Below are 17,591 nucleotides of genomic sequence, written 5' to 3' on the forward strand. Positions count from 1 at the left end.
GATTCTCTTCTAAGTTTTGGAAGAGTTTATATAGGGCTGTTTTTTTTTTTCTTAAAATGTTCAATAGAATTCACCAGCAAAGCCAACTGCTTCACAGATCAGAAGGGACTGTCTGTCTGCGGGTGATTCCTAAAGCTCGCTTCTCACATTTACACAGAGTGAAAGCACTTTCCAGCTACTCTCTATGATCTATTATTGAGCGCTGTGCTGGTGCAGAAACGGGGTAGAAGACAGATCTGTTCTCAGCACTGTAAGCTCTCCTGTGCCACCCCCTCTGTCACTGCTGTTTTGAGAGCTTGGTGTTTTGTTGCTGTCAATTTCTCCAAGGCTTAATTACATTTTTGGCTGTCTTCCATGTTTATGCAGAGGTGAAGCCCGTCTTTTTTTGTTGTTGTTTTCTTTTTTTTTTGTTTTGTTTTAGACATCAAATGTAAAATCAAGAATCATTTTCCTGAGCCTTCTAATATGCAATTCCCTTACACTTTCTTTCTAGCTTTTCATGGTTCCTTTGAACCTGAGAGACTAGATTCACTCATAATCTTACCTTATGCTATCATTTAAGGATCCCATAATTCAGTCCCACAAGGCCAAGTAGCAAGAAGAAAGAAAAGAGCACAGGTATCCCCTACATCTTCACCCCCCACCACCACCATTTCTCTATTAAAGGCTCAGTGTCTTATTCTTGGGCGTCTGTATGACCTGTTAATGCCAGTGCAAATTTGAGTGGAGCTGACCTTGGGGGAGGGCCAGCGTAACAGAAGCAAACAGGGATTTCCCTCCATTTACTGCATCTGAGCAGTCTGTTGGTCCTTATGGTTCTCAGTTCAGCCCATGGGAAGGACACAAGATAAGCAAGGAAAAAAAGAAAAACTCAATGAAAGCATCTTAATTCTTAAATTGATATTTTGCAAAAATAAGTTCATTTCATTATATGGTTCCTTGTACCTTATAGTTTATATTCATTTCCTATATGAATGAGCTAGTTTATTTTTAAGAAAGATAAAACCTAAAAACAAATGAAATGATTAAAAATTAAAAGCTTTCCCATGACCACAACATTAAAAAGGCTTTGAATGAAGCTGCTCCTCACCAGCCTGGAGGGAACCGTCCTAACTTAGCTGTGAAAGGATTTCCCAACAGTGAACTACTACTGGAGATGAGAAATCAATAAAAGATTTAAAGGCCATGAGAGGAAATAAAGCCCCAAGAGAGGGAGCCCAGCAAAAGGGAAACAGCAACATGCAACCTGTATGCACCATAACTAAATTTCAAAATAGTTCAAAGAGGTAAAATTGAGGCTAGAAAGAACTACAAGGCACAGGGCAATTTTAAAGAGACAGCAGATTTGGAGAAGAACACAGCTATTAGGAAGAAAATATGGGGCTAGAGAGATGACGCAGCCATTAAGCAACATGTTGTTTTTGCAGAGAATCTGGATTAGATTCCCAGTACCCACATGACAGCTCACAACTGTCTGTAATTCCAGTGTCAGGAGGTCTGATGCCCTTTTCTGACCTCTGCAGGCACTAGGCACTCAAATGGTGCATAGCATAGACAAAGCATTCATACATATAAGAAAAAATAAATCTAATTTAAAAACAAAAATAAAAAACCCTATAGGGACATTAAATACAAGATTTGTTAAAATTAAGAAAGAATTAGCAGATATGAACACAGATCTGAGTACATCATCCAGAATGATGTACAAAGAATGAAAAAATGCACAGCATGCCAACACAACTAAGGTACACACATAAGGAAATGCAAATTTCACATATATCCAGATAATAGCTCCTCAAACTAGAAAGAACATAAGGGAAGACTAATGATTTATCAATTGAAGACTCACATAAAGAAAGTAGATTTAATTGGAGACGACTTAGCAGTTAAGAGCACTGGCTGCTCTTCCAGAGGTCCTGAGTTCAATTCCCAGAAACCACAAGAATGAATTCTGATACCTTCTTCTGGCATGCCAGTGTACATGCAGATAAAGCACTGATATACATAAAATAATAAATAAATCTAAAACAAACAAACAAACAAAACAAACAAACAAAAAAGCAGATTTATTTTTGAGAAAAACAAATAAAACCAAACCACAATACCAATTAATTCTCTTAGAAAGAGAAAAGATGCAACACGTTTCTCCTAATTTACCCTGATACATGAAGAAAGAAAGAATGTCAAAGAAAATTTCAGATTAATAACTCATATAAACATAAGATACACAAATTCTTGTTAAACCATTAGTTGAATCTACCAACTTGCACAGTAAAGATAACAACATGATCGAAGTTCATCCAGGGAATGAACAATGGTTCAATATAAAGGTTGTGAGATGTCACCCCTGTACTTTTCAAAACGACCATCTGGTCATCTCAATACACACAGAAAAAAAATCATTTAAAATACAATATCACTCAAATAAAAAGTAAATTAGGAGTTAAACATTTTCAAAGGGCATCTGAAAATCTGCAGCCAACTTCATGGTTGCCTATGGGATGCCAAATGCTTCCCCTGAAGTTTCAAACTGGCCAGTGGGCCCAGCTTCACTGCTCAGTGCAGCATCGCAGGGACGGCTAGCCAGGCAGTTTGACATGCTGATTTCAAATGGCTCTACCTACATATTCATTATATACTTCTCAGACGTCATAGCTATTCGTTTTTTGAGTATATAATTATCTCATAAGAATAACAGAAACTGCAGAAGATATGTGTTTTAACATTATCTGTGGCCAGTCAGTGGTGGCGCACGCCTTTAATCCCAGCACTTGGGAGGCAGGGTCAGGCAGATTTTTGAGTTCGAGGCCAGCCTGGTCTACAGAGTGAGTTCCAGGACAGCCAGGGCTATACAGAGAAACCCTGTCTCAAAAAACCAAAAACAAAAAAAAAACAAAAAAAAAAATCAAAAACAAAAGCAGAAAACAAAAACAAAAAACATTATTTGTAATTCAGAAGTGAGCACAGTGTCGTGGCCTTCATCCTTTTAATTGAGTTACTTAATCCTTTGTCTGATTAACTTTTCTGCTGAAAACTCTTCTGCCCTCTGCTGTCCATGAATTGAACATAAAGTAATAATAAAAGCCTTTCAAAATGATTTGGTAGGAAATACTCTACACACCTGCATTTATATTTGGATGCTAAGAGATTCCTTGAATTTCTGAGACACCCTTAGGAATCAATACACACTAAGATGTCCTTACTGTTTTTCCTTAATAAAAATGCCAAACATGATCACTTCTGATAACACGCAAAAGATGCAATCATTCCACCTCACTGCTTAGAGATAGCTATCATTTAAAGTGGTATGCATCCTTCTGGAATTGTTTCTGTGATGTAATTCTATATTACATTTATTATTGTTGTTACAGAATTGAGATTGAACTATACATAAAGGTTAGTATGTGCCCTTTTACACAATATTATATTATGGATCATTTCAGATTATTATTTTAAAATTGCTTTATAATATTACAAATACAAAATTTATTTAAGTATTAATATCTTATTTGAAGGCATTTAGATTTTTAAATTATTTCAAACTATGAGTGTTTGGTTTCAGACCCCAGGAAAAGGGATTGAAGTGTCTATTTTACATATCAAAGCAGACCTGGCCTCCAGGTCCTCCCAGCATCCCCAGTCCCTACCTGGCACACCCTGCCTCCAACCCTGAAGTTTCTAGCCCAGGGGCTAGGCTGCCCTTCCCCCAGAGACGCTTCCCTATATAATCCAGACATTTTGGTCTCCTTGCACTCCTTCTCTCTCTGGTGTGTGTTCTTTTTTCCCCTCTCTCCCCTCTCTCTCCCTTCCCATGGCAACTTCCCTAGCCTCTTTCCTTGGGGCCAATGATCTTGCCCACCCAGGAGCAGCTTCACAATAAACATGCATTTAATACAGTCTAATCCTTCTTGAATTGGCTCATCTCACCAGTGGACAAATAATTTATTAATAACTAGTCCTATAAGACAAGAAATTCTTATACATTTGTAATTTAATGCTCTCATCCCCTAAAACTACAGTTTGGGGGGTCATAAAGGCTTTACCTTACGCTTCTGAATCTATTTCTTCAGCTGTCCTGCAGAGAGAATAGTAACTGTCTTTCTTAACAACATTTGGTGAGAAAACAGTGAGATGCTGCATGGGGACATGCTTTGAAAACTATATTCATCACTCACTATTGCATGAAGACAGATCTGATACTTGTTAGCTTGTTAGGCATTAGTGACTTGAACCTCTTACATCATTCTTGATCTCTATCAGATTCTCAGGTTCCAACCTCATAAAATCAGGAAAGTAATTTTTCAATACGTTCTAGTTCCTTTATTTGAAAGTAATGAAATAATTACTGTGTCACAGATATCATTATGGCACAGTTGCCAGTTCTATTAATTTAATTTTTCTCAGAAAAAGAAAAATTACTATAGAAACAGGATAATTTATTAAGGATGCATATTTTGTCCAAATATATGCAGCACTTCCACAGCAAATCGGGGTGCAGTCTCAACTTGCTTGTGCCTTTTTCAAATTTCAAAAATTCTGTCTCTGGGTTTTCATTTAAAAATGATAATTTGAAGACTAATCCAGGTATGTTTGTCCACATGGAACCAAAGCCAATGATGTTACTCACTGAGTGCGCTCTGCTTATCATAAAATCCATTTTATAGCCTACTGAGGCAGGATAGAAACACAGGCACACGATGGCGCCATGGGAAGGAAAGGAGCTCTCATTCCAAAGCCTGGCCAATGCTTCTCACCAGCTGAAAAGGAAGAATTCTAACACAGTTGACAATACTATCTATGAAGGTTAGCAATAGAAAGACAATATCTCTTCTATAGTGACATTTCCAAGGTAGATTGTTGAAGGAGCAATGAATCACTTGTAAGACCTTTGTGGCCTTTCGTATTTCTCAGCTATAAACCATCAATTTTCTAGAAACCTTGCCAAAAACCCTATTTCCAGTAAAGGACATGTCTTAATCTCCTTTTATAATTCTTGAGACACACGGTTTTTATTTTAGGACTGTAATCTAATCCAAGATATCTCTAGAGCCATCCTATAATCTCACTTATTAAAAAAAGGAGAGAAAAGGTTTTAAAGAAGTTTCTTAGGAGTCCTTTGACCATAACTTGAGAGTCACCAAAAAGAGTGAATCTGTAGCATTTCTGCTAAGACACTTAAGGGAAAGCTAAAGGGAGCTTGAAAAGTTTACATCTGTGCTCTTGGGTATGTCTCATTCTTTCTCTGAGTGATCAATCACCCCTATGCTGCTTCAATCTGTGAGTGATCAATCACCTCTATCAACTCCCGTGCTGCGTGAACCTGTGTTTAAAATCTTTTTTTAAGCCCTAAACCATCTTTCACACTAGCTTCTCCTAACATTTTTTTTTCCAGCAAAGTCAAGGATAGGTTTTACCTTGGTGGAAGTTCTTAAGGATAGGGGACTTCTCAGACAGCTGACAGCAGAGCTAGGGTACTGCACTGCCACCACCACTACCATAGGCTTCACTAAGAGAATAAAATGGATGCTGGAGGGACTTTAGCCCAGTCTACCTCTCTCTCTATCACTTCAGGTTCCAAGACTTGGGGGTCACATGTTTGTCTGAGAGTTTCGATCTTCAAAGGTATCATTCTTACTTATTTTGTATTTTATTTGAGACAAGAGTTCTCAGTATATAGTCCAGATGGACCTCAGATTTGAGATCCTTCTGCTTCGACTTCCCAAATTCTGAAAAATTACAAGTGAACACCGCCGCATTGGACTTGCAAATAGTTAAATCTGTACGTAAGGAATTTAGGGAATTATTTGTAGAATGTGGAGAAGAGTAGGCAAGTACGGCTGAAATAATGTCCACACCCCACATTTTCCAATATCTTTACTGCCAACTGAATAATAAAAAAGGAAAGAGTTAACTTATAGATTTACTTAGTTAGAGCAGTGTTAGCTTTATATCAAAACTGAAGATACGGGTCCTTGTGGCACAGATAATCCAACAGGGCCAGGAAAATAATCTGGCATTCCCTAACAAGTCTTATGATCCCAGAGAGAAAGAGGGCGGGGAGAGAGGGAAGGAGGGAGGGAGGGAGGTAGGGAGGGAGGGAGGGAGGGAGGGAGAGGAGATTTTATCACCAAGGCCAAGGATCAGTTGCAGGGAAGGAGATCTAGACGGCTCTGTAAACAAGTTCAAATGTCTCCAAATCTCTTAGCAACTTAGAAATATGTCATTCCTAAAATACTTTAATACTTTTGTAGACTGTGCACCTTCGTTGTCCACTGTTTCACTTGATACTTGTGGGAAAAAGAAAAAAAAACCTTCTTCAACACAGTGCAAGAAAGATATTGTCGTCTTTTTACAAACAAATAGTAAGACCCAAAGGCAACCAATGACTGGCCCAAGGTTACTTACAGTTAAGAACCAGGATTCTAACACTTTTTCTAGTATTTTCTACCTTAGAGAGAGTTCCCTTAAAGGGCGGAGAAGGGAGGAAGCAACAGAATGTGTCTGTTCTCTCTTGCCAAGGTCTTTTGTTAGGGGAGGATTCTCTGTTCCCAGGGTATTCACATTAGCTTGGTGAAGTTTAATTCTAACCACCTAAAGAAAGTACTCCTAACTTTGAATCTAATTCACATCTATAAACATGCTGTTTCTTACCCTTTCTTTTGGTCCTGATCCTTATTTAGACTCTTATTTTTCTCCGTTTGTTTTGGTCCCTGAGGGTCTCACTTCAAAACTCCACTCTTTCCTAAGAGTCGCGTCCTCGGTATCCAAAGTAACCACACAGCTGAGGGCGGCTTGTCCCTTCAACTTTTTCCATTGGTCAGTTAGATTACGTTTTTTTTTCTTTCTCTGCTCTCTTGACCAATGGGCTTGAAGCAACGGGAAAGCAACCGGGCTCCTCTACCAATCCGCTCTTGTCACTCTGTAGTCAGCGCACTACCTCCTGGGATATGTAGTTTTAAGCCTACAGACTACCTTAATGTTTGGTTCCTTTAGAACTACATATCCCGATGGCCTCCGCCAAAGGGGTGGGAATAGGTAACTAGTCCAGGTCAGGGTTTCAATAAGGCGCTTTGAAGTTTTAATTTTCTTACCCGGATTGTTTTGAGCCTGAGATTTAAGTCGTTAAGTACTGTGCTTGGACTTGGCTCGTTCTTCCTTGGCGGAGCCGCGCAGGCGGTCGCCCACCTGACTGACCCAAGGCAGCTCGTGGTTCGTGTGGTCCCGGGACCAGTGAGCCGAGGCTGAAGGGTTCCGAGGGAGAGCATGTTCGGCCGCCTCCCTCGTAGCACGTCCCAAGTGCGGGCGGGCGCTTTGTTCGGAGCTCTCGGGGCCCGGACGTGCGGCTCTGGTGGGGCCGAGCGGCGGGGATCGGCGCCCGACGACCATGGGGCCGGCCTGGCGCGCGGGGTCCTGAGGGAGTGGACGCTGCAGGTGAGCCCATTTGGGCGGCTGAGGGCGCGGCTCCCATGCCACCTGGCCGTGAGGCCCCTGGATCCCCTCGCGTACCCGGACGGCGACCGCGTGCAGGTGGCGGTGGGCGGCGTAGGGCGCGGGGCGCGCGGCCTGGACAGCCTGCAGGTCAAGTATGACGCTGCTCGGCAGGAGATGGCCATTCTGTCAGACGACATCGATCCCCAGGCGTCGGTGGAGGTGAACGCACCGGTCAAGTTTGGCAAGTGAAGTGAAAAAGGGGTTGGGTCTCAAAACTACTGTCTCGACTAATTGGCCCTTTCCGGAAGTCTCTTTTCTAAAGCAACCCTCTTGGGTTCCTAAATAGTGTTTAAGCGTTAGGTTCTCAATTAAGGAGGAAAATTAAAACCGAATGGAAGCTTGTATTTGGAATAATCCGAGTCTAATTACATTGTGGAGCCCCCATGTTCTTCTTTGTCACAGTCATTAGCATCATTCAGGGTTGAGGTTTCCTGATAACTATCCAGTGGTTTTGTAGTCCACATCTTGGGGCTCTGGTCCCTAGTCAGCTCCATGTAAAGACGCTTCCAGCTAACCTAGAAAACTTGCTTTCCGACAGGTACCCAGCCTAGTAGATGTCTATTCATTTAGGCATAAGTAAATTCTCTGCGAATAACAAAGTTTGAAGCAAGGCGCATAGTTAAGACTGCCCGTGAAAATTCATAATGGTACCTGCAAAACGTATTTCTTAGGTATCTGGGTCCCGTTATTTCCCAGATGCAAACCGCTGAGCACACATACTTTTTAGAAAGGGTTCTCGAGGCTCTCATTCTTCCTGGAACTGAAGCTGATGTTGCTGATGACAGCAATAGCACCGTCTACCTCCTCTTATAAGATAGTTTTTTATTAACCTTCACAGTTCCTCGGTATAGTGGATGCTTTTGTCACCAGATGAGGACATTGAAGTAAAGGAAGTATCATAAGATACATAGTGTAACTGAACAAACGAAAGGTCCTGTGCGTGGTAGCATTATGGAATGTTCTTTCTTAGGTGCCTTCCACCTTAAATACAAAGGCAGGGCTAAGATTTGAGCTGACTGGAATGACTTGGCTATTATGCTTTTTGCCTCTCAACTTCTAACTAGCCTAAATGAGTAAGAGACCGTGCCTCCAAAGTGTACTAATCTGAAGGTGCTGGTGGGGCTTTACCACAGTGCAGAATAAGATGGCTATCAAAGGAGAGAGAAGCAAAACTTAAAATAGCTCCTATAAGATGGATATTACCACTGCTGGCTATCCCAAATCACTTCATTGCTTTTTAGCCCTAGAGGCCTATTTCCAGTGTACTGTCTTGATTCCATAGGCCCCTCAAATCTACATAGCTGTTTTTATTGATATTTGTTCCTCCAGCTTGTGATAGAGTGACCCATTACTACTGCTGTTTCTAGCCTTAATTCCTGTCCTACTTCCCAAAGAGAGAGCGTGTTTAGAATCCCGTTCCTTATCTGTATTGTTCTTGCTGTATGACAAGACTCAGTTGGGCAGTTCTGTTTGTATCAGTGTTTGGCTTTTTAATGTATCCTCATCTCCGCTCACTCGGTGTATTGTTGCTAATTTAACCCATTGCCATGCAGTTGAGGAAATTCATACTGTAATAATTAAAACTGTGGCATTGGGTCCCGGTAACTCTTTGGGGGAACATAATTGTGATGGTTAGTTTTTTGACACAAGCTAGAGTCACCTGGGAAAGAGACCCTCAGTTGAGAAAATGCCTTCATCAGCTTGGCCTGTAGGCACATCTTCATTAATCAAGAAGCATTTCTTGATTAATGGTTGATATGGGAGGGCCCAGCCACAAGGGTTGATCCTGGGTTGTATAAAAAAAAAGGAAGCTGAGAGACTGGTGCTGAGCAAGGCAGTGTTTCTCCGTGATCTCTTCTTTAGTTTCTGCCCTGAGTTTGTCCTGTCTTTCCTGCATGATGGACTATAAGCTAGGAGATAAACCCTTTCCTTCACCAAATGGTTTTGGTGTTTTATCATACCAAAGTAACAGGACAGTAGTATTCATTTCTGTATTCCAGCTTAAAGGAAATCATTAATGTTAATACAATTAATTGCATGTTCATTGTCACTTTTTAATCTTTGTTATTGCTGTTTGTGTTGTTCTGTTTTGTTTTTTTGAGACAGAATCTCTTTACAGAGCACTGGCTCTAAGGTAACAAACACATTAAACACACTCTTATTTATCCACAATATTGTGGCCTTGATTCTTCCTATCACTAGGTTTTTAAAAGTGGTTCTGGTTGTTAAAAGTTACATCAAGTACCTTGCAATGCAGTTATGCGACAGTATTCCCCCATGTTAGGGTTATGAAAGGCTAGAGTAGAATTTGAAAGCTTAGGTCATGGTCATATCCTCTGATTCATGCTACTGTTATATTCTTTAAATTAGGGGACTGTAGGATAAGGCGAGCTGACTCAGCTGACGTTTGATGACTTGTTAGTTCACCATTGTGTCCTTACTCATTGTGTGTGTGTTCTTTTGGTGGCATGGGGCTTCTGAGATATTCCCCAGGAGACAGGAGTACCTGTCTACAAGGATGGCCAGCTTAGCTCCTGGATTCTCTTGTAGTATTGCCTCTCTTTAGATGATACAAGCTAGGAGATATGATCTCTAAACTGTCAGAAAGGCCCTACCTTTGATCCTGCTGCCTTAGGAAAGACCTCTTGTTTTCAGGAAAAAACCAACTGATCCCTGACTCAGTACTGCAGCAAATCCCTGAGGATTTGGGTATCTAGGGAATATTAAAATACCCTGAGGCCTAGGCTCTGACTTTTTCCTTCTTTCTGCTTTTGCTTCTAGATTTGAATATTGAGTCATCAGGGTCTGGCTCTGTGAAAGTGCAGAATATTGAATGTGATAGCTGTAAAATTGACACTGAGCAGGGGACCAGCGTCTTGCAGTCTGTGAAGGTAACTTTGTTCCAGTTGCAGAAATTCCTTACTGCTACAAACTGTAAAGTACTGTGTCAAACTACAGAGCTTAATATTTTATTTAGATTATTCTCTTCCATCTTTCCAAGAGTTTTCAGAAAATTTTGCCTTAAAAAAGCATAAATGTCATACCAACTTTGAAAGTTTTATGTAATTATAATATCGTAATTATTATTATAGACTTCATTTCAAAGTGTAGTGAAACTCCAAAATATTTTTAGGATTTTGAGATACTTTAAAACTAAAAAAAAAAAAAAAAAAGAAGAACTTAAAAACATGTGCTAAAAAGGTACTTTAAAAAAGAATTAAACTCTATCTTGAAATTACTGAAATTAATTTAAAACGGAAGCTTCATTGATGCAAAGTACGTTTTACACATTTTCATTTTCTTCTACTTACTAACTAACAAAGTCTTTATGTTCTATAACTGTACTTAAAGTATATGGCCATTTTACTGAAACTTTTAATATACCAGAAGCTCTTTACCAGAGGATTAGGCAGGCAGTTTTGCAGAACAGCAGATGGTTCTTCTTGTTTTCTGATTAACATTTTCACATTTCATTTTCTTTAAAGTGACATAGGTCTTAGCCATAAGTGTTTCAAAATATACTCTCTAGGGAAGGTTGCTTTTCTTTCTAATTGTCATGGCATTTGCAGTGTCAAACCAGTACCTTGACAGGTCTCTGTTGAACTTGGTCATCTTTGTGTTGTTGCTTTAGAGCTTTAACTTTAAAAACATTAATGAGGATGATCGACACATCCTGTTCTCGTCTCATTGATTCATTTGTCCATTTTTATCTGCATATCTGCGTTCCCTGCCTGTCTGTAGATGAGGCAGCTTAAAAGAACTAATTGTGTAAGTGGCATAAAAGATTAAAAATACCCCAGATAGCATTTTTAGCATATAGTTTGGTTTGGGTTCTTTTAAACAAAAACATTATGCAATAAAATCTTGAGTAGTCTTGAGTAGTCAGTCGCTCAAGATGAATAACTGAATAAGAGGACTGTAATTTCTTTTCTTCCTTAGAAATGTTTATGCTCTCAATGATGCTTCAGTTTTGGTGAATTAATTTCAGAAATTTCAAGATAGAGTTTAATCCTTTTTTTTATTTTGTATTTGTTCTGTGGAAGACTTGTTGAGAGAAAATAAAGCTATGAACTCACAGTCTTTACAAATATAATAGCTCAAAAAAGAATTAGAAGACATAGAGCCGATACTTGTTCTTCTGGTTTATGGCAACTTGGCACAAACTAGCGCTCCTGTGAAGAGGGAGCCTTGATTGAGGATCTGACTATCAGACTGGCCTGTAGACAAGTCCGTGGGGGCGTTTTCTTCATTAATAATTGATGTGGGAGGACCCAGCCCACTGTGGGTTGTGCCACCCCTAGGTAGGTGGTCCTAGGCTATATAAGAAAGCAGGCTGAGGAAGCCAGTAGGCAGCCCTCCCCATGGTCTCTGCTTATATTCCTGCTCAGTGTCGGTTCTTGCCTCAGCCTCCCTCCATGATGAACTGTCATCTGTAACCCAAGTAGACTCTTTCCTCCCCAACGTTGGTTTTGGTCAGTGCTCATCTCAGCAGCAGAGAAAGAAACTAAGACACTAGCCTTGTACTAAGAGAATTATTCTTGCAATGTGTCCTTAACTAACTTACACTCATAAATGCGGACACTGTGATAAGATAGCTGGCCTAGGTTTTTAAAACTGTGGTACAATATCATCTTAAATTAGTCATCTCTTAATATGTCTTTCACTTATTTAACCTCGTACATAGGGTTATGTATGTATAAAATAGCATTTTAATAACAATGCTTACTGTTAATGAATCTTACTGAGAATCTTACTGAGAATCTCAGGTAAGCCTTGTTTATCCTTGGAGCACCTTCATTTGTCAGGAACGGAAACTAGGAGGCACTGGAAGGCCTACAAACTCACTAAGGAAGGAACACACAACTAAAGTAGTCAAGCCTGGATTTGACTTTACATTTGTGCTTACACTCCAAGCTTACACCCATCCCAGCTCTCTACTGGCTAGAAAGACATGTGAGAATGTGGCATTTATTCAGCATCCTTAAGGGATAAAGTAAGTGAATGTCACACATTGGGATTTTTAAAAAATGTAGCACAATAATTTCCCCCAATAATTTCTGACTTATTTTCACTTCAAAATTTTTTTCATGTTGTGTGGGAATTAGGTGAGCTTCAGATTACAATGTCAGTGTCTTTAAGCCATAGGCCTCTTTGCAAAATCTCATGATCATTTCTCTCTAAACAAATGAACATGTACATGAATGTTTGCTTACAACGTCATGAGTTTCCAAGACACTCAAGAAATCCACTTAAGGTCAGCTTCAGATCTGAAAGCAGAGTTACTTTGGAAATAGATCTTTCTAAACATTCATTGATAACTTGGTTTTTAGATTCACATCTGTGACTATGACAAAGTTAGCGACGCTGTAAACCAAATCCTTTTGAGAACAGTTTCTTTTTGTCTTTTCAATACTTTGCTTAAATTCCTGGATTATTTTGTGGACATTCACAGAAGAAAACGTTTCATGCAAGCTTACTCTCTTTACCCTCTGTGGTTTTTTGTTTTTCAGAGTCAAAAGTTACGTGTTCAAACAAAAGGCGGCGATGTGATTTGTCTTGGAACAATTTATGGAAATATAGATATTCACACATCAGATAAAAGTGTAAGATTGAAACGCTTTCAGCAACTTCAACTTAGTTTTTGAGTCCCCACAAACAGCAGCTGCTACAAAATTTATGGTGTCATACTTTCTTTTTAGTGCATTTAGTTCTTTAATAAGCTAATATTTGGACCTGAATTTTAGTGTGATTTAATACCTTTAATAGTTATCTAGTTTGTTAGATTCACTAAACCCTTGATATTTAATTCTGACTTATCTAAAGAGGCTTTTATTTTCATGGCTTTGAATTAAGATACCTCATTAAGTAATACCACAAGTATGGGAATTGGATATAAAGTATTGTTGGTACATTTTTTAAAAAGTTATATTTTATTATTCATTTGCATGTGCATGTACACTAAGATGCACACGTGGAGGCCAGAGGAAAACTTGTAGGAGTTGGTTGTTTTCTTTTACCATGTGGATCCTGGTGATGCAGCGCAGGATGCCAGTCCTGGCAGCAGCTGCGTTTACCCACTGAGCTACCTGCTGGTGCTTTGCCAGTCCAGGTAATCAAGGTGGATTGTAACATTGTTTCTACTGTGTTCATCTCCTATCAGTGCTTTCTTAGAATCTGTGGGAAGCTGTTTAAACCAAACTTGTAAATACATAGAAGTCTTTTAAAGTAAATACATAGAAGTCTTTTAAAGTAAACTAGGAAAGTGTTTGAAGATCCTGTAGCCTTAGGTCTCTACGCTCTCGGGAGATGGCCTTAGGTTTTGTCAGTCATTTTTTATTTTATTTTCAACTTTTCATGTTTTTTTAAAATTTATTTATTTATTTTATTGGATATCTTCTTTCTTTATATTTCGAATGTTATCCCCTTTCCTGGTCCCTCCCCTGCCCTAGAAACCCCTATCCCATCCCTGCTCCCCTGCTTCTATGAGGGTTTTCCCCTACCCACCCACCCACTCCTGCCTCCTCACCCTCGAGCTCCCCTACACTGGAGCATCAAACTGTCACAGGACCAAGGGCCTCTCCTCCTCTAAAAACAAAATATTTACTAGTTAAAAGCACACATTGAGCCCTTCAACCCCAGGCCTGGTCCTTTTGGCTAGGGCAGACACCTAGCTGGTCTGCTCCTGTGGAGACACCTTATCCTGAGCCATCCTAGAGGAGCTGCTGCACTCAGAGTAGCAGGATTTCAGGATCCCAGAGGTGGTCTGAGTCACAGGAGTTCTTCCACCCAGGAGCTTAGGACCACAGGAACACAGAGACATCTGGACTCTGAGGAGTTCTGACACAAGAAAGATAACTGGAAAGACAGACTCCAGTCAGTCACAGTGAGCACAGGTAACACTAGAGTTAACCAGATGGCAAAAGGCAAGCGCAAGAACACAAGCAACAGAAACCAAAGTTACTTGGCATCATCAGAACCCAGTTCTCCCATTATAGCAAGCCCTGGACACCCCATCACACAGGAAAAGCAGGATTCAGAATTAAAATCACTTCTCAAGGTGATGATAGAGGATTTTAAGAAGGACATAAGTAACTCACTTAAAGAAGTACAGGAGAACACAGGTAAACAGGTAGAAACCCTTAAAGAGGAAACATAAAAATCCCTTAAAGAATTGCAAGAAAACACAACCAAACAGGTGAAGGAATTGAACAAAACCATCCAGGATCTAAAAATGGAAATAGAAACAATAAAGAAATCTCAAAGGGAGACTACCCTGGAGATAGAAAATATAGGAAAGAGATCAGGAATCATAAACACAAGCATCACCAACAGAATACAAGAGATAGAAGAGAGAATCTCATGTGCAGAAGATACCATGGAAAACATTGACACAACTGTCAAAGAAAATGCAAAATGCAAAAAACTCCTAAGCCAAAACATCCAGGAAATCCAGGACACAATGAGAAGACCAAACTTAAGGATAATAGGTATACATGAGAGTGAAGATTCCCAACTTAAAGGGCCAGTAAATATCTTCAACAAAATTATAGAGGAAAACTTCCCTAATCTAAAGAACAAGATGCCCATAAACATACAGGAAGCCTACAGAACGCCAAACAGACTAGACCAGAAAAGAAATACCTCCCGTCACATAATAATCAAAACATTAAATGCATAAAACAAAGAAAAAAATACTAAAAGCAGTAAGGGAAAAAGGTCAAATAACATAAACGCAGACCTATAAGAATTACACCAGACTTCTCACCAGAGACTATAAAAGCCAGAAGATTCTGGACTGATATCATACAGACCCTAAGAGAACACAAATGCCAGCCCAGACTACTATACCAAACAAAACTCTCAATCACTAGAGATGGAGAAACCAAGATATTCCATGACAAAACCAAATTTGCACAATATCTTCCCACAAACCCAGTACTTCAAAGGATAATTGATGGAAAACACAAACACAAAGAAGGAAACTACAACCTAGAAAAACCAAGGAAGTAATCTTCCAACAACCCCAAAAGAAAATAACTATACAAACATACTTCTACATCTAATAACAAAAATAATAGGAAGCAACAATCATTTTTCCTTAATATCTCTTAACATCAATGGACTCAATTCTCCAATAAAAAGACATAGGCTATCAGACTGGATAAATAAATAGGACCCAGAATTTTTCTGTATACAGGAAACGCACCTCAGTGACAAAGACAGACACTACCTCAGAGTAAAAGGATGGAAAACAATTTTCCAAGCAAATGATCCCAAGAAACAAGCTGGAGCAGCCATTCTAATATCAAATAAAATTGACTTTCAACCAAAAGAAATCAAAAAAGATAAGGAAGGACAGACACTTCATACTCATCAAAGGAAAATTCTACCAAGATGAACTCTCAGTTCTGAACATCTATGCTCTAAATGCAAGGGCACCCATATACATAAAAGAAACTTTTCTAAAGCTCAAAGCACACATTGCACCTCACACAATAATAGTGGGGGATTTTAACTCTCTGCAATGGACAGATCATGGGAACCGAAACTAAACAAAGACACATTGAAATTGACAGAAGTTATGAACCAAATGAATTTAACAGATATCTATAGAACATTTCCTCCGAAAACAGAATAATATACATTTTTCTCAGCACCTCATGGTATCTTCTTCAAAATAGACCATATAATTGGTTACAAAACAGGCCTGAACAGATACAAAAAGATTGAAATAATCCCATGCATCCTAACAGATCACCACGGACTAAGGTTGGTCTTCAGTAATGACAAAACCAATGGAAAACCCACTTGCATGTAGAAACTGAACAATGCTCTACTCAATGATGACTTAGTCAAGGAAGAAATAAAAAAATTAAAGACTTTTTAGAATTTAATGAAAATGAGGAAACATCATTGTGAGACTCCATGAAAGCAGTGCTAAAAGGAAAACTCATAGCTCTAAGTGCCTACAAAAAGAAATTGGAGAGAGCATACATTAACAACTTGACAGCACACCTGAAAGCTCTAGAACAAAAAGAAGCAAATACACCCAAGAGGAGTAGACTGCACGAAATAATCAAACTCAGGGCTCAAATCAACCAAGTAGAAACAAAAAGAACTATACAAAATATCAACAAAACCAGGAGTTGGTTCTTTGAGAAAATCAACAAGATAGATAAACCCTTAGCCAGATTAACCAGAGGGCACAGAGACAGTATCCAAATTAATAAAATCAGAACTGAAAAGGGAGACATAACAACAGAAACTGAGGAAATTCAAAAAATCATCAGATCCTACTACAAAGGCCTATACTCAAAAAAACTGGAAAATCTGGATGAAATGGACAATTTTCTCGATTGATACCAGGTGCCAAAGTTAAATCAGGAGAAAATAAACCATCTAAACAGTCCCATAACCCCTAAAGAAATAGCAGCAGTCATTAAAAGTCTCCCCACCAAAAAAAGCCCAGGACTAGATGGTTTTAGTGCAGAATTCTATCATATTTTCAAGGAAGACCTAATACCAATTCTCTTCAAACTATTCCACAAAATAAAAGCAGAAGGAACACTCCCCAATTCATTCTATGTAGCCACAATCACAATCATACCTAAACCTCACAAAGACCCAACAAAGAAAGAGAACTTCAGACCAATATCCCTTTTGAACATCGATGCAAAAATACTCAATAAAATTCTTGCAAACTAAATCCAAGAACACATCAAAACAATCATCCATCATGATCAAGTAGGCTTTAATCCAGGAATGCAGGGATGGTTCAATATTCAGAAATCCATTACATAATCCACTATATAAACAAACTCAAAGAAAAAAACTACATGATCATCTCACTAGATGCTGAGAAAGCATTTGACAGAATTCAACATCCCTTCATGATAAAAGTCCTGGAAAGATCAGATATTGAAGGACCATACCTAAACATAGTAAAAGCAACATACAGCAAACCAGTAGCCAACATCAAACTAAATGGAAAGAAACTTGAAGCATTTCCACTAAAATCAGGGACTAGACAAGGCTGCCCACTCTCTCCCTACCTATTCAATATAGTGCTCGATGTCCTAGCTGAAGCAGTTAGACAACAA

The 17,591-nt window shown here is 39.2% G+C and overlaps 1 protein-coding gene across 3 annotated transcripts in view; it reads left to right on the forward strand.

Moving 5' to 3' along the window:
- The first annotated feature begins 7,030 nt into the window (after window positions 1–7,030).
- Window positions 7,031–17,591, forward strand: part of Fam185a (family with sequence similarity 185 member A) — a 54,312-nt gene continuing 43,751 nt past the window's right edge. For all 3 annotated transcript variants that reach the window (XM_028789188.1, XM_028789191.1, XM_028789190.1), the window contains exons 1-3: window positions 7,031–7,672; window positions 10,273–10,382; window positions 13,002–13,094. In XM_028789188.1, the coding sequence (XP_028645021.1) occupies window positions 7,264–7,672; window positions 10,273–10,382; window positions 13,002–13,094 (612 nt within the window). In that variant the 5' untranslated portion in view covers window positions 7,031–7,263. The remainder of the gene's footprint in view (window positions 7,673–10,272; window positions 10,383–13,001; window positions 13,095–17,591) is intronic.

The sequence above is a fragment of the Grammomys surdaster genome, unplaced genomic scaffold, assembly GCF_004785775.1.
Source record: "Grammomys surdaster isolate TR1022 unplaced genomic scaffold, NIH_TR_1.0 125793, whole genome shotgun sequence".
Lineage (NCBI taxonomy): Eukaryota > Metazoa > Chordata > Mammalia > Rodentia > Muridae > Grammomys > Grammomys surdaster.